Source organism: Mobula birostris, chromosome 10, assembly GCF_030028105.1.
Source record: "Mobula birostris isolate sMobBir1 chromosome 10, sMobBir1.hap1, whole genome shotgun sequence".
Lineage (NCBI taxonomy): Eukaryota > Metazoa > Chordata > Chondrichthyes > Myliobatiformes > Myliobatidae > Mobula > Mobula birostris.
Window position 1 is genome coordinate 95,802,027 of NC_092379.1, and position 22,305 is coordinate 95,824,331.

Consider the following 22,305-nt stretch of genomic DNA (forward strand, 5'->3'; position numbering starts at 1 on the left):
CACTCCATTGAAAGGCTTCTCCATTGGTCAATGTGCCCAGCTACTGTGCAACTCCATGAGGTGTGAAGCATCCTAGAGTCTTCACATGTGATGAGCATTCCTTTGTCATGGCTGAGGTGGTCTGGCATCTTTCAGTTAACCTATTTAAATAAATCTACCAAAAATAAATCAACACCTTCCTAATCTGGACAAAAATGTTTGTATATTATACATCAATAGATTTGGTGCAACATCACTATAGATGCTCAGCCCTAAACCCTTTTCTCTTGTAGATCCATTCTCAGGCCTTCCTTCACTTCCCATCTCTCTGTGTAAAAACATTTTACTTCATGAACTAGGAGATTTCTCCCTGAGTCGCTGTCTGCCTCCATTCAAAGTGCCTTTTGATAGTTTGCCTGGTATTATGAGGGAAGGTGTCAACCGTGCCAACTAATTTTGACCATAGTTACAACTGCACCCCACAGAATATGTAGATGTTGCCAACTTCCTCTGAGATAACCAAGCAATGATGCCAACTTCCTCTGGTATAGCCAAGTAATTATTTTTATCACTCTCCCTCGTGTAACAACACTTCAGCACAATTCAACACTGGCACAACAAGCTTTATTGTTTTTATGGTTTGATGGAATTTTCCTACAAACTGTCATTTTTAATTTATAGGATAGTTTTATGTCATGCAGTAAATGAAGTGAATCATGGGAAATATTCTCTAGCGATATCTGAAGAGTAGCAATGATAGTGTGTGATTGTGAAAAGGTATCAATGAGACCACAAGCCCATATTCCACATTTATCTTTATTTTTAATCTCTGCAGCAGCATATTTATTTGTCAATAACTACCTCTTCTGCATGATTAGAGCCCTATCTTCAGTGGGGGTAGAAAGTACAACGCTCCATGATGCACATCCTCACAGCCAAAAGTCTGGTCGTCCATGTTTGCTCTGTAACGAAGGGTCTGCACCTGGATCAGATTCTATAAGGGCACTAAATACCTCAGCAAATGTCCAAGCCTTAAGAAAGGAGTGGGGATTAAGATAGAAAAGAACAGAATATTATCTGTACAGTGCAATAAAATACAAACTCTTTCTTTCTTTCTTTCTCAGCTCAAGATTTATGAGGATGATTTTAAAAGGGAAAGGTCTGATAAACAAATTCTTCAGCGCCTGCTAAAGAGTAAATCGGAAAGTAAGGAGCCAGTTCTCATCCACCGGTGCAACAACACACATCAGAAATCTGGAGAAATCAAGAGAATACAGTGCAGCAAGCACTGCATTGAACGGCACCCGAATTGTTCAAACCATCATAAGTGTAAAGGTGCAGAAATCCATGCCTTGCCTTACTCGATAGACTACCATTAAAGTAGAGCTTTGGAAGGTTGGAGTGAAAGGAGTGTTATTAGTGGCCTTGAAAACCTGCTACATTCATGCCCTTATTTATAAATGAGGCAAGTAAAACCAAGGCCATTAAATATTCTGCACAAATTATTCTTGTGTTTGAATTTCATGCCCTCTGGATTTAGAACAACCTCTTTAAAATGAATACATTAACATGTCTGTATAAAATTCCATTATGTGTCAGATTATTAATGGGTTCATTTAATGGTGTAGTTAAGATGATATACTGACATCTGTGTTAGTTTTTCAACAGTAGCATGGTGATTAGTACCTTTTACCTATGAATTAGAAAGTAGCTGGTTCAAATCAAATGCAAGGCTGGAGCACAATTCTCTAGGTCAATGCTATAATCCAATATTGATGGATCATCCAAATTATTGCTCATTCTATCCCACCACCTAGTCTGACCACAGAGGAAGTTGTTGGGCAGGACAGAACCATAGAACTATAGAAACTACAGCACAGAAACAAGCCCTTTGGCCCTTCTTGGCTGTGCCGAACCATTTTCTGCCTAGTCCCACTGACCTGCACACGGACCATATCCCTCCATACACCTCCCATCCATGTATCTGTCCAGGAGAACTTATCAGGAGTATATGGTCCACCTGAGCACGATGTCTGTTTAAACTGCTCCTCCAAAAATGGTCATTATTAAGTTTGCATATTCCTGCATAACCACAAAGAGGAAAGAAAGATAACCATTTTTCATTTATAAAGTAGCTCTTGACCTTGAGACTGATTGCATAAGAATAGATGCTAATTGTATTGGTAACCTGTTCAACCTCCTTCTCACCATCACAGTAACCTTCCACAGGGTTCCCAGGTGGAGCTGAGGTTACGACAGTCAATGAAGGCACCAACCTCTGGTTACATGAGCATGATTGCAGATGATGTTACCTGCAGTTATCATCAGACATTTCTTTATTATGTGAGAAGCATATATATTCAAACTAGTTACTGATGTTATGGGTAGTCCAATCCAGTGCCTTATTCCTGACTCATCAGCCACCAATTCATTAAGTCCAAAATTAAAGAACTGTTTTTCAAGTTCTGCACATACTGAGTAACAGAGTTCTGTCCTAGATAAGGCTTACCCATCAGGATAACTAAAAATGAATGGATTATTTGATAATTACTTCATTGAAGTTTGTGGAGACTTGCTGTGAGTGAATCTCCTGCATTCTTTCGATCTAGGAGGCTGAAAATTTCTATAAGCTGTAAATGCATTTTTTAATTTAATCTGTGAGGAATTGCACCTTATGTTGCTAATACTGTACTTTATCTTGACCATTCATATTTACACATTTCATTTATTTACAGTATAATTTTATATTTGGGGAGGTGTATCAAACAAAATAGGTTACACCTAAATTGTGTCGTTTGTAGCAAACTCTTTAACTTGGTAACCTTTTGTGCATAAGGTTATTGGCTGATAAAGCATAGAAACTTTGCTGAGCAATTAGTATTGAGTAGTTTCAATTGTTATGTTCAATAACATTATTGAATGACTAGATTATATTCAGAGTAAGGTTTGTAACTTGTATCTAATATGACTCCATTAGGAGTTAATAATATATTTTTTTTCAGGTAATAATTTAAGAACTTTGTTAGCTTATACTGGGAGAATTGGTATCGGTATGAGAGGGGAAAAAAACTGAAGGACTTTAATCTGGTATTTCTAGAATAATTTTTTAATCAAAAAAAGATGAATCTTAACACCGGTATCTGTAATATTCAGAATTCATTGCAATTCCAGTAATAGTTTTAGTTGGGGGTGGGTGGGGGAACTATAAGCTTGATCTTTCTATGATATGTAAATTCAGACTTTAGGGTGTGATCATTATACCATTTGTGAAGTGCAAGGCACTCCAGATAGTTATTTTAACATTTCTATGTTACGCATCTGTCACGTCGAAATCTCAGAAGAAATAAAATAAGCTTACTGTGAAATAATTTTGTGATCAAAGAAGTACTTGCATCTGTTAAAAGGGCACGATTTGTGAAATCAGCTTAGATAAGCATATTGCTTGGCATAGAAGATTTGGGCTGGATAACTATAAGTCTATAAATCTATGAATCTGACGTATGGAGATAAAGTATTATATATTAAGGTTCACTTGGACTGCATCCTGTCACTGTTTTCGGAAAGGGAGCAGTGTCACTATTTGATATAATGACAAATAAAATGTATTTTTTTTACTTTGCCAGCATAAGGTACAGAATTGACATTGTTATGATCATTTAATACGAAGCAGTGACAGATATCTTTATTTCGAGGAATTATTGCCCATCAGTTTACACATATTTTGTGCAACTTGTTTATTGAGGTGTAAAACCTGTCTGATTTTTCTTTTCCCTATTTTACAGCCCAGGCACCTAAAACATCATAAAGTATTAATGTCTGTTTGCACTGTCATCCCGTGCAGAGACAAAATCTCTCATGATAATTTTGTAACAAGTGAAATTGGTGCCTTTTTATTCAATGTGCTGGCAGAAACCTAAGCATCTTTGGAAACCATTTCCATGCCTAAGCAACCCCGGTGGCACTGGTTAACTACTGCCACAGCTGTGTAAATACACACCATATTTGTGTTGTGTGCCAGTGGTGGGGGAGAATTGCAGGGTACTTTGATCTTTCCGCATTCTTAATGTAAAATGGTGTCCTTTATATTTTGCAATGCTTGCATTTACAAGATGTATCATGTAAATATGTTCTTGTGCTTGTTTAAAATTTCTGTTTTACTGAAGTTACCAATTAATAACTAATACATTTCATAACCTAATGTGAAATAAAAATGCCACGTGATTATAGCCACATTGTAGTATCATTCTTTTTTTTTAGTTTCCTGTAATTTCCTTCCTTCCAGTTTTAGCCAGAAGCACTTTCCAATGTTGTGAGATTTCAGGACTATCTTCTTACTTCCCAATACTTAATTTAAGTAAGTTATTTTTTCCTGTGTGAGGGCAGAGTTTACAATTTGAGTCTTGTTTCCCATTGCTTCCTGATGCAAATATTTCTCACATATTCCACTGGAAGACACGGGACAGTGATGGAAGCCAGAGCTTGGGCCAACATTGCATTTTGGCTGGTAGTAGTTAACCAGAACGGTTTTGAATCAAATTTAACATCCTTTCTGCTTTCCATGGCTTAGTGTTGTATCAGCTAACAAATGAGGGACATTATAGGTGAAATTGCAGCAACACACAGCATACTGGAGGAATTCAGCAGGTCAGGCAGCATTAATGGAGAGAAATAAACAGTCAATTTTATGGGCTGAAATACTTAATCAGGAAGTGAGTCTACATGCCCTGTTATTATTCAATAAACAGTAACTTTTTGCAATCCGACCCAGTATACGCACACACTAGCTGCCAAGTATAATGAAATTCGCTGATAACTCAGCAATAATTGGGTGTTTAAAGGGAGGACAGGAGGATGAATACAGGGCCCTGGTGGAGGACTTTGTCAAATGGTGCCAGCTGAATCATCTGTAGCTCAACATTATTAACACAGAAGGGATGGTGATGGGCTTTAGGAAGACTAAGCCTGCATTGCTTCCTGTTATTATAGATGGTGAGGACTTGTACGTACCTGGGGATGCACCTGGATGACAGACGACTGGAGCACCGACACAGAGGCTGTGTACAAGAAGGGCCAGAGTCCTCTATACTTGCTGAAGAGACTGAGGTCCTTTGGAGTATGCAGGCCTCGCCTTCATATGTTCGACCAGTCTGTTGTCACCAGTACAATCTTCCTTGCAATGGTTAATGGGGCAATGGCATCAACATGGGTGATGCCAACAGGCTCAATAAACTGATCAAAAAGGCTGGCTCTGTTACAAGAGTCAAACTGGACACATTGGATGCTGTGGTAGAACAAAGGACCCTACAGAAAACCCTGGCAATTCTGGACAACGTTTCTCACTCTCGACATGCCACCTTGGCTGAACAGAGGAGCACTTTTTGTAATAGTCTGAGACAACTGAGCTTTTCCAAAGAGTGCTACATGAGGTCATTCTTATCTTAGCTATATAATGAGTAAACCTATAGCTGGGGAAGAGATGTCCTCCTCCTGTTAGATTGTTTGTGGTAACTTTTTTTTTATTCTTACTGCTTCTAATATTTATATCTGTGCACTGGTAATGCTATTGTGACACAGTAATTTCCTTTGGGATCAATAAAGTACCTATCTACCTATCTATCTATCTAACAGCCTTGGCCTTGAAATGGATAGCTGAAGTTTTAAGTCTCATTCAAAACCTATGCTGAAACTTAAGTGATTTATTGCGCTGTTGAAAATCCTAAAGTTTGGTTGTGTTGTTAAGTTGGTAGTCTTGGTGAAAATATTGTTGTAGATGACAGAACGCAGTAAAGCGTGAGAGGTGTTTAACACATACAGCACAATGTACCTTTGCAGGTTTAGTTTGTCATTATAAAAGCAAAAGGAACGCTGGCCTTTGTACCCCCACCCCCTTGAAAATCAAAGCACTTGCTACAAGTATACAGAGTTTTACAGTGCCTTGAAAACGTATTCAGCCCCCACAACTATTTTCACATTTTGCTGTCTCATTTTCTAAATTTAAAATATATTGAAGTAATTTGAGCTAATCGAGAAAACGTTGTGCATCATTTCAAAGCAAAAGAAAAATTCCAAAACCTGTCACTAATTTACTAAAAATTAAAAACCAAAAAAGTGAGGCTGAAGAAGTATTCATCCCCTTTGCAATTACTACACTAACTTTCCTCAGGTGCAATATACATGTATTAACCTTACCAACTCACCCAAGTTGTTGATGCAGAAAACTGGAGGATCCCCTGTTTTCAATGAATTCATAAGAATAAATGCCCCCTCTCTCAGTAAGGTCTAACAGTATGGTTGATTTTCAATAGACTAAACAAAAATGAAGAACATTCAAGACAAGTGAGGGAAATGATAAAAGAGAAGCACAAATCTGGGGAAGGGTACCAGACCATCTCAAAGGCACTGAACATACCTCAGACCTCAGTGCAGTCGACTGTGAAAAGGTGGAAAAAATATGAAACCACAGCCACACTGCCTAGGTCAGGTCATCCCTTTGTACTTAGTCGCTGGAGAAGAATGGCACTTGTAAGAGAGGCAACTGTGTCACCAATGGTCACACTCAGTGAGCTGCAAAAGTCTTTGTTTGCAACTGGAGTAGAGGTCCGTGGCTCCAGAATCACTAAAGCTTTGCAGAAAAAGGGTATTTATGGAAGAGTGGCAAGGAAGAAGCCCTAACTGAAAACACGTACCCTTGCCCATAAAGACTTTGAAAAGTGTCACTTCAAAGATACTGTAAAGCTGTGGAAGAGGTCTTGTGGTTGGAAGAGACTTATTTGGAACCTTTTGGCCTCAGTGCTAACTTGTACAGGTGGTGTAAATTTAATACAGTGTAATAACCAGTTAACACCATCCCTACTGTAAAGTATGGTGGAGGTAGCATCATGCTATGGGGATACTTTTCAGCAGTAGGGACTGTAATCTGGTCAGGATTGATGGAAAAATGGATGAATGCTGCTAAGTACGAAGAGATCCTCGATAAAAACCTGCTAGCCTCTGTCAGAAAGCTTAAACTGGGGAGGAAGTTAGTCTTTCAGCAGGACAATGACACAAAGCACACTGCCAGGGCAACCAGAGAGTAGCTTGAAAAGAAGAAAATTGAAAGCTTTGAGTGGCTCAGTCTGACTCCTGACCTTAACCCGGCCAAATACCTCTAGCAAGATGTTAATATTGCTGTCCACTGCGGCTCCCCAACTAATATGGCACACCTTGAGCAATTTTGCAAGGAGGAATGGGCAAATCTTACTCCATCACATTGTGCAAAGCTAACTGAGACTTATGCAAAGAGACTACTGGCTGTAATAGCTGCAAGCGGTGGTTCAGCTGAGTCCTGAGCGAAGGGGGATGAATACTTTTGAACCACTGACATTTCAATTTTTGAATCTTTAGTTTATCATGCTTTACAATTCTCCCTGATTTTGGGGCTTGACTGTAAAAGAAAAAGAGCCTGTGGTGCACAAATAATAATTCTCAGTTAAATTGAACAAAATCCCTGGTTGTAATACTCATTTTTGAGAACAAAGGATTGGGGGCTGAATACTTTTACAAGGCACTGCAAATGGATATTGGATCTCCCAAAGCTGAAGGGTATTCGCTTCACAGTATGTGATTTTTCTACGTTTGTACTCGACCAGCCTTTCCACCACCGAGAGATCAGCCTGTTAGGCTGGCCTGGCTTCCAGTTAGCTGGCAAAGACTGCAGAGCAGGCAGATCTGAGTAAATTGGTTCATTATTGTCATATGAACTAAGGTACATGTAGCAATAATGAATCAATTTGCTCAGACTTTGTTTGCATATAGTCTATACAGATACATTTATTACAATGAGGCATTGAGGTAGTACAAGGTGAAACAATCACAGAATCCAGAATAAAGTGTGACAGCTACAGAGAAAGAGCAGATCAGGTAGTAAGGTGCATGGTCACAACAGGGTCAATTGTGATGTCAAGAGTCCACAGGGAACCACTCCATAGTCTAATACTGTAATAGTGGGATGGAAATTATCCTTGAGCCTGCTGGTACATGCTTTCAGGCTTTTCTATTGTTTCTTTAATGGAAGGAGGGAGAAGACAGGATGTCCAGGGCATGTGGAGTTTTTGATTATGCTAGTTGCTTTACTGAGGCAGTAAGAAGAGTAGAGAGAGTTTATGGAGGGAGGATGGTTTCCACGATATGCCAAGCTGTGTCCATTGCTCTTTGTAGTTTCTTGCAGTCATGGGCAGAGCAGCTGGGATGCCATGGAGCATGATCCCAGATACTAATCCATAAAGCCCAAGTAGGGATTTAATTCGCAGGAGATTTGGCACCCTTTTCACTGAGAAGGCTCTTTCTCCTGGGGCGGTGCAGATATGGTGGTGCAGTTTTGAGGGAAACACAGAAGTGTTCCTGGCCCAGTGGTTGTGATGTCACTTCCCTTGTTCTCATCTTGCCTCAATACAGGGGCTTCTTCATGCTTGGTAAACCCAAAGAGGCCACTATCAAAAATCATGCAGCTTCACCAAAACTTTAGAAGGCTGCTCACTACTTGCCACCAAGAAGTTTGGAAGTGAATGCATTGGAGATGTATTACAGTCATGTGGAAGAATTTTCCAGCAGTCCAACATCTAAATTACTCAAATCTACTTGATTTAGGGAGTAAAACTGACACCAAAGCATTCTGAGTTTAAAGGTTGTAGGTTCAAGGTATTTACACCAAACAGCAAGAACAACTGTCCACTGGCAGATGGAAAGACAATCACTTTACTCCAGCTAACAATTTCTCATGAGACATCAAAGGCCATTTTTCCTCACCATTTAAACCAAAAGGTTCAATGGGACTATCTTGAAGAAGAGAAAGAGAGTGATCTCAATATGCTGGCCAAATTATCCGTTTCTTGCAAATTTTACACTTTAGGTTGTATGTTGATATACCACAAGATGGTGCTATGCTGCATAACTTTGAGCGACAACAAAATGACGAGAAACACTGCATAGCACAGATAATGGAATAGTACATCAAGGATAATACACACGCACACACACACAGAGCATATTATATACTGTAAGTACTACATAAACCAGCCTGTACTATTATAAAAGAAAGAAATTGATAACATCAGCAGGCTTGAGACTGGAGAAACAATTATTTGATATGTGAGCAACACACATCAAAGTTGCTGGTGAACGCAGCAGGCCAGGCAGCATCTCTAGGAAGAAGTACAGTCAACGTTTCAGGCCGAGACCCTTTGTCGACTGTACCTCTTCCTAGAGATACTGCCTGGCCTGCTCCGTTCACCAGCAACTTTGATGTGTGTTGCTTGAATTTCCAGCATCTGCAGAGTTCCTCGTGTTTGTGTTATTTGATATGTCACGGCCTCAGGTATCTCTGAACGGATGTAACAACAACAACCTTTCACTCAATGTTGATAAAACCAAGGAACTAATTGTAGACTTCAGGAGAGGGAAACCAGAGATCCACGAGCCAGTAATCATCGGAGGATCAGAGGTGGAGAGGGTCCGTAACCTTAAGTTCCTTGGTGTCACTATCTCAGAGGTCCTGTCCCGCCACATCATATAAATAATTGCAAAGAAAGCATGACAGTGCCACTATTTCTTGAGGAGCCTGCAGAGGTTCAGTAATCCTTGGCAAACTTCTATAGATGTGCGGTGGAAAGTATATTGATTGGCTGCATTACGGCCTGGTATGGGAGCACCAATGCCTCTGAATGAAGAATCCTTCAAAAGATGGTAGATTTGGCCCAGTACATCGCGGGTAAAACCCTCCCAACCACTGAGCATATCTATATGAAACTTTGCTGTAGAAAAGCAGCATCCATCATCAAAGATTCTCACCACCCAGGTTGTGCTCTTTTCTCGCTGTTGCCATCAAGTAAAAGGTACAAGTGCCTCAGGACTGGTACCACCAGGTTCAAGAACAGTTCAACCATCAGGCTCTTGAATGAAAGAGGATAACTACACTCATTCTATTCCTGGTGTTCCCTTGACCAATGATCTCACTTTAAGCTCTATTTGCCTTGCTATTTCATGCTCTCATTATTTAATTGCTATTCATTTATATTTGCATTTGCTCAGTTTGTTGTTCATTGATCCTGTTTACAGTTACTGTTCTATAGATTTCCTAAGTATGCCTGCAGGAAGAAGAGTCCCAAGGTTGTAAGTGGTGACATGTATGTACTCTGTTGATAAATGTTATTTGAACTTTGAACTCTCAGAGTTTGTAGACAATGGATTCATGTCAATTTAAACAGGTGTTAGTACAGAGGTTAAAAAGCAGATGCTAATATGTTCATGATTAGGATGTGGTGTAATAAGATTTCTCAGATGAATTACACAGTCACAGTGTACATGACATAACATTTTTAAACAGCTCATTAGTTTAGTTTTCTAAATAATTGGCTAAATTTTCCTAGATCAGGGCACTTTTCCACACATGGTGCAAGTTTCCCATTTTTCATGGGCTATTTAGAATTGATTTCATTTTGCTGAGGATGCAAATCAATACTGGAACATTGAATGTCCAGGAAAATTCAAGCACACAGTGATTGACAGGAAATTACAGAAAAATGAAGAAGAAAGAGGATGAGTTATAAGAACTGATTCAGCAAATTTGTATAAAAGAGAAAAATAAAATTGGGTGTAGAGTGTGAAGTCATGAGAAGGAATAACAGAAGAGAAAAAACGCAAAAGAGGCAGTATAGAAAACCACGACAATAGATAAAATTAGATTAAAGAGAGAAAAAGATTCACTTTATTTATCACAGGTACATCGAAGCATATGTAAAATGCGTCATTTGCTTCAAAACAAATCAGCAAAGATTGTGCTGGGGAGAGCCCAGAAGTGTCGATGTGCTTCTGGCTCCAACATAGCTTGCCAACATTTTTCTAGCTCTAATCCTAACAGTGGATCTGTGGAACATTGAAGGAAACCGGAATACCCAGAGGAAACTCAAGCTGTCACAGGGAGAATCTACAAACTCCTTACAGATAGCGGTGAAAATTAAATTTCAATTGGTGATCACTGGCACCGCAAAGCAATTATGCTAATTAGTATGATGCCATGTTGCACTGCTCTGCTTCAGTGAAGCAGTTTGTATAATTTATTGCTTCAGGGTGATTTGTATTTGAGTTACTAATTTCAGTGTTATTGCTTAAAGGAGCTTCAGCATAGAATCCTAATCAAAGTGAGAATGAGGTGGCCCATTGCCATCACACTGTCATAAACAACAGAGTCAGTGCGGGACCAGAACTAACATTGGTTGAAAAGTAAAGAGACTTGGATGTTAAAATCCATGTACCAATAACTTGAGAGTGCACTTAGAAAGACCAGCTCTGTTGTTCGTAGGATGAGAGATCGGCCCGATGAGGTTGTGCCAGCTCACAGAGCCATCACATCAATGCCGTTCTGCTACTTGTTTCTCATTGCATATTATACCTCACATTCTCCTACAACTGACTTTCTCTCCTCCCAGTTACACCAGGAGTAATTTACAGTAACTAATTAACCAGCAAGTCCCCGTGAGATGGCAGGAAATGAGCACCTGTGGTTCAAAGGAGAGTGTGAAAACCGCACAAAGACAGTGCCGGAATTTAAGACTGAACTGCATCTTTGGATTTCTGAAGGCAACATCTAACTTTGTGTGTTACTGCCCAGAGAGATGGCAGTGTCAAGAACATCACTTCCAGTTGTCCAGAGATGACTATACCAGGGATATGACTTCTATTTGTCCACAGTGGAATCTGCAGATTAGAACGATGTTCCTCAATTATCTTTTTATGAGACAAGTGCTGAGCAGCTTTTATCCTGTTATGCACAGCTAAGGGAAACCCATTTCCCAGCCACTCACTCACTGTTATGGAGAGGGTCATAGAGAGATACCACTTTCAATTAGATCATTTGACCCAGAGTGTTTTTGTTAAACAATGCCAGCCTACTTAATTTGCCTACCTCCAAAACATCAGAGACTAAATCTTTGCTTATCTCTGGAGCATTTGGATAGTAAAGACACCTACATTAGACTATTGTTTATTGACCACAACTCAGCTCTCAGTATGATGATTTCAAGAAAACTCATCTTCAAACTCCTAGACCTGGGTCTTTACATCTTCTATTGCCACAGGATCCTTAACTTGCTGACTAACAGAGTGCCGTCAGCAAGAATAAACAGCAACTCCTCTGCCATGATCAGCCTCAAGACTTGTTGCACAGAAGGTTGCGTCCTCCAGCACTACACTGCTTCCTCCAGCACTACACTGCGTCCTCCAGCACTACACTGCGTCCTCCAACACTACACTGCATCCTCCAGCACTACACTGCGTCCTCCAGCACTACACTGCGTCCTCCAGCACTACACTGCGTCCTCCAGCACTACACTGCTTCCTCCAGCACTACACTGCTTTCTCCAGCACTACACTGCGTCCTCCAGCACTACACTGCTTCCTCCAGCACTACACTGCGTCCTCCAGCACTACACTGCTTTCTCCAGCACTACACTGCTTCCTCCAGCACTACACTGCGTCCTCCAGCACTACACTGCGTCCTCCAGCACTACACTGCTTCCTTCAGCACTACACTGCGTCTTCCAGCACTACACTGCTTCCTCCAGCACTACACTGCGTCCTCCAGCACTACACTGCGTCCTCCAGCACTACACTGCGTCCTCCAGCACTACACTGCTTCCTCCAGCACTACACTGCTTCCTCCAGCACTACACTGCGTCCTCCAGCACTACACTGCTTCCTTCAGCACTACACTGCGTCCTCCAGCACTACACTGCTTCCTCCAGCACTACACTGCGTCCTCCAGCACTACACTGCTTCCTCCAGCACTACACTGCGTCCTCCAGCACTACACTGCTTCCTCCAGCACTACACTGCGTCCTCCAGCACTACACTGCTTCCTATGCACTCATGATGGCATGGCCACATTCTACTCTAAATCCAACCATAAGCTTGCAGATGATACCATCATGTGTCACAAGTAACGATGAGTTGCAGTACATGAAGGAGATAGACAGCCTTGTGATACGATGTCATGACAACAGCATTTTCTTCAACGATAGCAGAACAAACTAGTTGGTCATTGACTTCAGGAAGGGGGTGGTGTACATGCTCCTGTTTATATCAACGATGCTGAGAGCTTCAAATTCTGTGACTGAACATCACCAAATGCCTGTCGTAGTCCAGCTACGTAGATGCCACGACCAGGAAAGCTCCCCAGCACCTTTACTGTCTCAGGAGGCTGAAGAAATTTGGCATGTCCTCTGTGACACTCGACAGTTATTGATGTAACGTAGAAGCGCCCTATCTGGTTGCATCATTGCTGGGTATCATGACTGCTCTGCCTGTGACTGCGAGAAACTGCAGAGAGTTGTGAAGACAGCTCAGCACATCATGGAAGTTAACTTCCCCTCAGTGGACTCTGTTTGCTGCCTCAGTAAAGCAGTCAACATAATCAAACACCCCCACACACTCCAGACATTCTCATTTTACCCTCTCCTATCAGGCAGGAAGTTGCACCACCAGGCTCAAGGACAGCTGTTTGAAGACTATTAAATGGTTCCCTAGTATATTAAGATGGACTCTTGATTTCACTACCTATCCGGTTATGATCTTGTATTTTATTATATACCTGCAGTGCACTATTTTACACTTCATTCTGCATTGTTATTGTTTCCTCTTATTCTAGTTCAATATTCTAGTTTATTGTCCAGCTGCTTTTCACTTTCTCTGTAATTATAACATGTTATTCTGCAATCTTTTATTATTTTATCCTGTTCCATCTCAAAGCACTCTTGTAATGAATTGATGTGTATGAATGGTAAGCAAGATGTGTTTTTCTCTGTAACTTGGTACATGTGACAATAATAAACCATTTACCAATGAAAAAGAAACACCCATTTACATTAATCCAACATTAATTGCATTTTTTATTCACTCCTATTTTCATCAATTCCCCTCAGGACTGCTCATCTTTATAAGCATCATATTTAATAACCTCTTCCATTTCCCTTGAGTTCTATAAATCACAAATGTTCTCTCTTCACCAACGCTGTACAATTATTCTGGTACGGCTATCTAAGCTAGTGCTTGTGAATCAGGTCATGAATATTAGATGTGATACTCACCGAAGAAATAAGTGCCTGGATTATTTCTGCATGGCTTTGTTTTCCTCATATGGCTGTCTTTCATCAACATCGTCACAATAGACAAAATGGAGAGCTCTTCCTTTGCTTCCCTTCATACCTCCTGTATCTCTCCATTGGTGAGATTTGTCCCCATACGGGAGACCAGGATGTAAGAATGACTGACTATTGGTATTAAAGGAAATGTTTTCATAATGCTTCGCAAGCTAGGCTATCATGCTGTTTTCAGTCAAAGCTTGGCTCCAGGAATATGTCAGTAACCTCATCCTCCCCTGTGCTGGAAACAGACTGTACCTTAAATGACACATTGTTATTTCCTTGTTAGGTGTTTTGCAAAAAATCAGATTACAACCTGATTTTGTTTATTAAGTAAATGCTGTATGACAGAGGTTCTAATGCCTAACTGGGAGTACCCACCACATCCTGCCCCCCCCCTCCAAGAAAAAACACAAGGTTCTGGAATTTCACCTTAAAGTGGTCAGCCACGGTGATGAACAAGCTGCTCCCAATAGCAACCGTCTGCAGGGAGCATGGCTGCTGTGCCATTGTTCCTGGGAAGTGGGTCACTGTCTTAAAGGGCTTGTTCCATGGCAGGCACAGCTCATTAGTTTAAAAGGTTACTATAATGATGTAGAAATCACTAGGCAGAGGGAAAATATGAGGAGGCACCCTCACTTCCACCCCCTATCATCTCCCTTACCTCAGTAATCATGTGAAAAATATGCCCAGTATTAAAAACCCAGGCGGCAACACTCCATATCCCTGATGAGTCCTCTTTATTCATACTTGCTTCAGGGTTTGCTTTTTGTTTCACCGGGAGTAACAGACAAAGGTCTGGTTTGAACAATATTGATCCAATTGCAGTCAGTCAGGCAGAAATGAGTGTGGTGTTTGTTAACGTCACAAGAAACAAGAAAACAAGAAAATAGGAGCCGGAGAATTCAATATGGTCATGGCTGATTTACTTCTGGGCTCAGCTCCTCTTCTGTGCCATTTCCTATGCGCAAATGGTGCTCGGAAATATTTGCTGCGTTGGGATTGACTATGCTTGGAGGTGTAGGGTCCAATTTTCTGATGGGTGTGCCAGAGGAGTCTATTATATCAGAACATAGGCGAAACATCTTTTGTGCATAACTTGCATATAAAACCCAATCCATGCTATTCAATTTCCAGGCCCGCAACTTCCCCCTCTAGTGGCCAATCTCTGATAAGCACCATACACCATCTGAAGAAAGAAGAAAGAAACAGTTATGATAAGACTGATTACAAAATCATTTAGAGATAGAGCAAGGAAACAGGCACTTTGGCCCATCAAGATCATGTCGGCCATAGGTCACACGGTTTTACAGAACCTTTTGCTCAGTATTTTATTCTGCCCACATTGCCACGTCACCAAAGGCCTGAATTAAAAAGCATTTAGATTGCTGAAACAGCTTTGCTGTGATAGTTGCTAGCAAATTCATTTAGCAAGTTAGCAGAGCTGGCTTGCCATAGAGCAAGTCACTGAGTTATGAACTTTACTGAAAACAGGAAATACTCAGCAGGTGAGGCCACTGTTATGAAAAGAGAAACAGAGCTAACATTCTGTGTCAGAACTGTGTAGGAACAAAGAAAAAGTGTATTACAGTATAGGGAGGGAGGGGGATTAGGGAATATCTCCGGTAGAGTAAAACCGGGGTAACTGTGGGGTTCAGCTGCAAAGACAAGATATTCTGCAGATGCTGGAAAACTTCAGCAACACACACAAATTACTGGAGGAAGTTAGCAAGTCAGGCAGTATCTTCAGAGTGGAATAAACAGTTTGTGTTTGGGGCCAAGAAACAGTCCCGATAAATTCCTAGTGAAAGGTCTCAGGCCAAAATGTTGACTATTTATTCCCTCCTTAGTTTCTGCCTGGCTTGCTGAGTTCTTCCTGTGTTCGATAAGCTGTAAACAAGGTTATCAGTTACGAGTGGAAGGGAGCATTTATTGAGTGAGAACATAGACAATAGAACTGAGGAGTTGGAAATACAGAGCAGGAAGACATGCCTGGGAGGTGAGGCTGGGCATGTTCTGCACTTCCAGAGAATAAGAGAAGTTATAAGAGAAGTAAACAAGAATTGTGGTCAAGAAGGTGCCTGTGTACAATGCTCCTTCGGTCAACATCTCCTGGATAGATCATGAAACCATATATTTCACTTCTTTTATGTCTTTTATGTATGTTTTTTCTTTTTCTTAAATGTGATTCCGGAACTGTTGGAGCCTGTGTCTTCGCTGTTTGGGGATTGTTTGGGTGTTATAGTGCCCTGCAGTCTCTGAGAGATTTCCAGGAGGCAGAGGCAGTTTGTGGGAACCTCATGGCGGACAGGCTGTGAGCCAATGTTCGACTCCATTTTGCTGATTAAGTTTTCCACTGGTCACCAATTGAAGTGACAAGGGAAATTAAAATATCGAGGTGAATGAATTAGCTTGGAGATCATTTGGGTGCTTCAACCCTCTGCAGTCTCCAAGGTGATTCCAGGAAATGGAGACAGCATGCAGGAACATTGTGGCGAGAAGCCTGCAGGACAGGGCGCAGGCGGTGGTTTGACTCTGTTTCACCGATTAATGCTTCAATTGTTCGCTGATTGAGGTGACGAGTGGAAATGAAGCATTGAGACGAGTGCAAAGAATGAGCCCCAGCAGACTGTCTTTTGATGGCTCTGCTATGGAGAGGGAAAGGTCTGGTTTTCTGTGTTTTGGATGTGGGCTAGGACTCTTTTTTCAGTCATAGTTGTTTTTTATATTCTGTGATTTTTGCCCAATCTTTTTTGTATTTTTAGTGTGTGTGTGGGAGGGGGGATTTGGGAGGTCGATGTGTCTGTTTCATTTTGTTTGTTTTCTTTTGTGCGGAAGGAGTGATTTGGGGGTTGATATTCCTGTTCCATTTTGTTCATCTTTTATGGAGAGGGGGAGTTTTTTTGGGGAGGGGGGTTGATGATTGTGCTGCCTTTCTTTTCTTTTTTGGTTTCATGGCTACCTGGAGAAGAAGAATTTCAAATTATATACTTTGATAACAAATGAACCTTTTGAACCTTAAGCAGAGCCAATACCACTGAAAGATAACTGAGTCAAAGAAAGAAATCAAGTTACCTAAATGTGTAGAATTCAATACTGAGTCCAGAAGGCTACATTATGGTCAGATGGAACATAATCTGCTGCTCCTAAACCTTACATTAGGCTTCATTGCAACAAACTGATAGGTTAGAGTGGAAGATTGATAGAGGAGTAAACTGTCAAGGAAAGTGATTCTGAGAATCCATATTATGGACTGAATGCAGGTGCTTCACAAAGCCATCACACAAATTGCTCTCCAGTGCAGAAGAGACCATATTCTAAGCACTAAATGCTGCATATAAGATTGGAGGAAGAGCAAGTAAATCCCTGCTCCCCTTGGAAGCGTTGTTTGGTTCTCTGCGTGGCGGGAAGTGCAAAGTTAACAGGACTAGTGTTACATTGCCTGCAGTTGCAAGGGAAAATGCCATAAGATAGGGTGTGGTTGGTGGGACATAAAGCGTGGACCAGGAAGTTCCAAAGCAAATGACACCTGCAAATTTTTGAAAGCAGAGTGCATGCCTAGTGGTGGAATTCCTTCTGGCAGAAAAAGCAGAGTAATCTATTCATTATAAAGGCTGGCAGTTGACGACCTGGGAATTCTATCCTTGTTTTATCCTAGAGACAGAACAAGAATGTAGGATTTTTCAGAACTTTCGAAGAGATTCCACCAAAACATGCATCTTCCCCATTGGGTGTAATACACACACACTTTGAAATGGATTTTGCAACATATTCCAAAGCATGCTACTTCCCTTACTCTGCGGCTAATTCTGTGGTTCTTCATTCAAGAAATAAACATTTAAATACTGTCAGATTTAAGGAAAGATACTCAAAGATAATCCAGAATAAAATGATTAGACAAAAATTCACACCAATCCAGAGAAGGAGACGTTGACAGGATTGTTTAAAGATTTGCCTAAACAGATTAGTTTTAAGAATATGTAAAAATAAGTCTGTCATTCAACTATACAAAGACACTCTGATAGGTTCAGGTTTAGAGATATGGGCCAAATGCAGGTAACTGGAACTTGTTTCGGAAGGCACATTAGGCCACAGGGACAAGTTGGGCTAAAGGGCTTGCTTTCATGCTATATGTTCTGTGAATCTATATCAATGACAACCTCTTAATCCACCAACACTTACTCAAATATATTTGCTTGTTATCATTTCAGAGAATTTGTCCTGGGTCTAGAAAGCAAGTGCCATTACAAAGAAAGCATGGAGACACCTCTACTTCCTTAGAAGTTTGCGAAGATTTGGCATGTCATGTAAAACCTTGATAAACTTCCGTGGATGTGCGGCGGAGAGACTAATGACTGGTTGCATCATGGCTTGGTATGGAAACACCAATGCCCTTGTACAGAAAAGCCTACAAAAAGTAGTGGATACAGCCCAGTCCATCAGGGTCAAAGCCCACCATTGAGCACATCTATATGGAGCGCAATCGCAGGAAGTCAGCACCCATCCTCAATTACCCCCACTTTCCAGGACATGCTCTCTTCTCACTGCTGCCATGAGGAAGAAGGTACAAGAACTTCAGGACCCACACCATCAGGTTCAGAAACAGTTATTACCCCCTCAATCATCAGGCTCTTGAACCAGAGGAGATAACTTCACTTGCCCCATCACGAAGCATTTCCTACTGAACTGGATCACTTTCAAGGACTGTCCATCATATGTCCTCAATATTTATTGTCTGTCTGTTTATTTGTTTATTTATTTATTTATTATATCTTTTTCTCATTCTTTTTGTATTTGCAGAGTTTGTTGGGGTTCTTTTTTGCACATTGGTTGTTATCCATGTTGTTGGGTGGGATCTTTCACTGATTTTATTGTGTTTTTTATATTTACTGTGATTGCCCACAAGAAAATGAATCTCCAGGTTGTGTATGGTGACATATATGATCATTGATAATACATTTATTTTACCTTGAAAGCTGTTTCCATAGGGTGGAGTTTGTTAGGTCTGTTCTGGAAGGTTTCCTGATACATTATGTAGATAAGCCAACTACAGGAGAGGCTGTACTTCATCTGGTTTTGGGAAATGAACTTGGTCAAGTGTCAGATCTCTCAATGGGAGAGCATTTTGGAAGTAGTGATGACAACTCTATCTCCTTTACCATAGCACTAGAAAGGGATAGAAGCAGGCAATTTGGGAAAACATTTAATTGGGGTAGGGGAAAATATGAGGCAGGATCTAGGGAGCATAAATTAGGAGCAAATGTTCTCAGGGAAATATACAGCAGAAATGTGGCAAATGTTGCATTTGCATGGCGTTCTGCATAGGTATATTCCTTTGAGGCAGGGGAAGGATGGTAGGGTAAAAGAACCATGGTGTACAAAAATGTGGAAAATCTAGTTAAGAAGAAAAAAGCTTATGAAAGGTTCAAGAAAGTAGGTACTGATAGAGTTCTAGAAAATTACAAAGTTGCCAGGAAGGAGCTTAAGAATGAAGTTAGGAGATCTAGAAGGGACCATGAGAAGGCCTTGGTGAGCAGGATTAAGGAAAACCCCAAGACATTCTAGAAGTATGTGAAAAGCAAGAGGACAAGTCATGTGAGAACAGGATCAATCAGATGCGATAATGAAAACGTGTGCATGGAGTTGGAGGAGGTAGTGAAGGTACTTAATGAATGCTCTATTTCAGTATTCACCAGGGAAAAGGATGTTGGCAATTGCAGGGATGACTTACAGCAGACTGAAATGCTTGAGCATATAGGCATTAAGAAAGAGGATGTGCCGGAGCTTTTGAAAAGCATTAAGTTAGGTAAGTCACCGGGACTGAAGGAGGTATATCCCAGGCTACTGTGAGAAGTGAAGGAGGAAATTGCTGAGCCTCTGGCCATGATCTTTACATCATCATTAGGGGCGGGAGAAGTACCAGAGGATTGGAAGGTTACAAATGTTGTTCCCTTGTTCCAGAAAGGGGGTAGACATAATTCAGGAAATTATAGACCAGTGAGACTTACTTCAGTAGTGGGCAAGTTTTTGGAGAAGATCTTGAGAGGAGGATTTATGAGCACTTGAAGAGACATAATCTAATTAGGGATAGCCAGCATGACTTTGTCAAGGGCAGGTCGTGCCTTACGAGCCTGATCGAATTTTTTGAGTATGTAGCAAAACACATTGATGAAGGTAGAGCAATGTATATGGAATTAAGGCATTGGATAAGGATCCCCGTGTTAGGCTCATTTAGAGATTAAGGAAACATGGGATCTAAGGAGACCTTGCTTTATGGATCCAGAACTGGTTTGCCCACAGAAGGCAAAGGATGGTTGTAGGTGGTTCATATTCTGCAAGGTTGACGGTGATTCATGATGTTCTGCAGGGATCTGTTCTAGGGCACCTCCTCTTTGTGATTTTTATAATGACCTGGATGAAGAAGTAGAAGGGTGGGTTAGTAAGATTGCTGATGATACAATAGTTGTGGGTGTTGTGGATAGTCTGGAGGGTTGTCAGAAGTTACAGTGGGACATCAGTATGATGCAGAACTGGGCTGAAAAGTGGCAGATGGAGTTCAACCCAAATAAGTGTGAAGTGGTTCATTTTGGTAGGTCAAATTTGAAGACAGAATATAGTATTAATGGTAAGACTCTTGGCAGTGTGGAGGATCAGCGAGATCTTGGGGTCTGTGTCTATAGGACACTCAAAGCTGCTGCACAGGTTGACAGTGTTGTTAAGAAGGTGTATGGTGTGTTGGCATTCATCAACCGTGGGACTGAGTTCAAGAGCCGTGAGGTAATGTTATAGCTATATAAGTCCTTTGTCAGACCCCACTTGGAGTACTGTGTTCATTTCTGGTCACCTCATTACTGAGAGTGCAGAGGAGATTTACAAGGATGTTGCCTGGATTGGAGAGTATGTCTTATGAGAATAGGTTAAATAGGTAAAAAGAGGAGAAGATGGCCACACGACAGCAGTGCGCACGGCCTCTCCGGTGATGAATATCCGTTATCTGTCAAGTAGGTGACCGTGCACAATTCTCATTTGATGGAGACAGATGTGAAGTACGGAGGAACATCTGGAAAACTTCTGAAATGCCTGCTTCGCTGCCACTGCTACTGTGTGGTAACCGGAATCTCCGGAGCAGAGGGCCCCGAAATCCTCAGCTTTGCTTGTTTCAGCGGCCGGACGAGGTCGAAGGCGCTTGGCAGAGGATGGCGCTCGGGAGGCTGTATCGGAGGGGCTGGTCGGAGGCTCGAAGTTTTTGGACAGATGGACTCAGTGTCAGCTGTGGTCAGCTGCTTCCAAGGCATCGGCAGTTGACGGTGCCTGGAGGTTTATGGCAGGGAGTTACTCCCTTTTGCAGCCTGCTATGGGGGACTCAGGAGTCGATCGACTCAGGGACTTTTGAGACTTTTTTTTACCGTGCCCATGGTTTGTTCTTCATCAAATTATGGTATTACTTTGCACTGCAGTAACTATATGTTATAATTATGTGGTTCTGTCAGTGTTAGTCTTTGGTTTGTCCTGTTTTCTGTGATATCACTCCGGAGAAACATTGTATCATTCCTTAATGCATGTATGCATTTCTAAATGACAATAAAAGAGGACTGAGTGTTCTCATAATCTAAATGAACTTGGCCATTTCTCCTTGGGGTGACAGAGGATGAGAGGTGACCTGATAGAGGTGTATAAGATGGTGAGAGGCATTGTGCGGGTAGCCAGAAGCTTTTTCCCGAGGCTGAAATGGCTAACATGAGGGGGCATAGTTTTAAGGTGCTTGGAAGTAGGTACAAGGGGAATGTCAGGGGTGAGTTTTTCACACAGAGAGTGGTGGGTGCGTGGAATGCACTGCCAGAGAAGGTGGTAGAAGCAGATACAATAGAGTATTATAAGAGTCTCTTAGAAAGGTACATGGAGCTTAGCATAGTAGTAGGGAAATTCTAGGCAGCTACTAGAATAGGTTACATGGTTGGCACAACATTGTGGGCCGAAGGGCCTGTAATGTGCTGTAGATTTCTATGCTTCTATATTTCTATGTAACAGACCAAGGGAAAGCAGTCAAGGTGAGTGCAATACATTTCAACAATAGTAAAAAGGGCTGTTTCTGATATAAAAAAAAGAACTACAATTTCTACTAACTTTGTACAATCTATTCCAACAGATTTGTGAA

The 22,305-nt window shown here is 41.2% G+C and overlaps 2 protein-coding genes across 3 annotated transcripts in view; one reads left to right on the forward strand and one right to left on the reverse strand.

Moving 5' to 3' along the window:
• LOC140204179 (uncharacterized) overlaps positions 1-4,203 on the forward strand; it is a 38,368-nt gene extending 34,165 nt beyond the window's left edge. Inside the window, exon 8 of the mRNA XM_072270639.1 lies at positions 1,104-4,203. Coding sequence (XP_072126740.1) covers positions 1,104-1,358 — 255 coding nt within the window. The 3' untranslated portion in view covers positions 1,359-4,203. The remainder of the gene's footprint in view (positions 1-1,103) is intronic.
• LOC140204180 (lectin-like) overlaps positions 1-14,167 on the reverse strand; it is a 138,242-nt gene extending 124,075 nt beyond the window's left edge. For both annotated transcript variants that reach the window (XM_072270644.1, XM_072270641.1), the window contains exon 1: positions 14,097-14,167. In XM_072270644.1, coding sequence (XP_072126745.1) covers positions 14,097-14,166 — 70 coding nt within the window. In that variant the 5' untranslated portion in view covers position 14,167. The remainder of the gene's footprint in view (positions 1-14,096) is intronic.
• Positions 14,168-22,305: the final 8,138 nt, after the last annotated feature.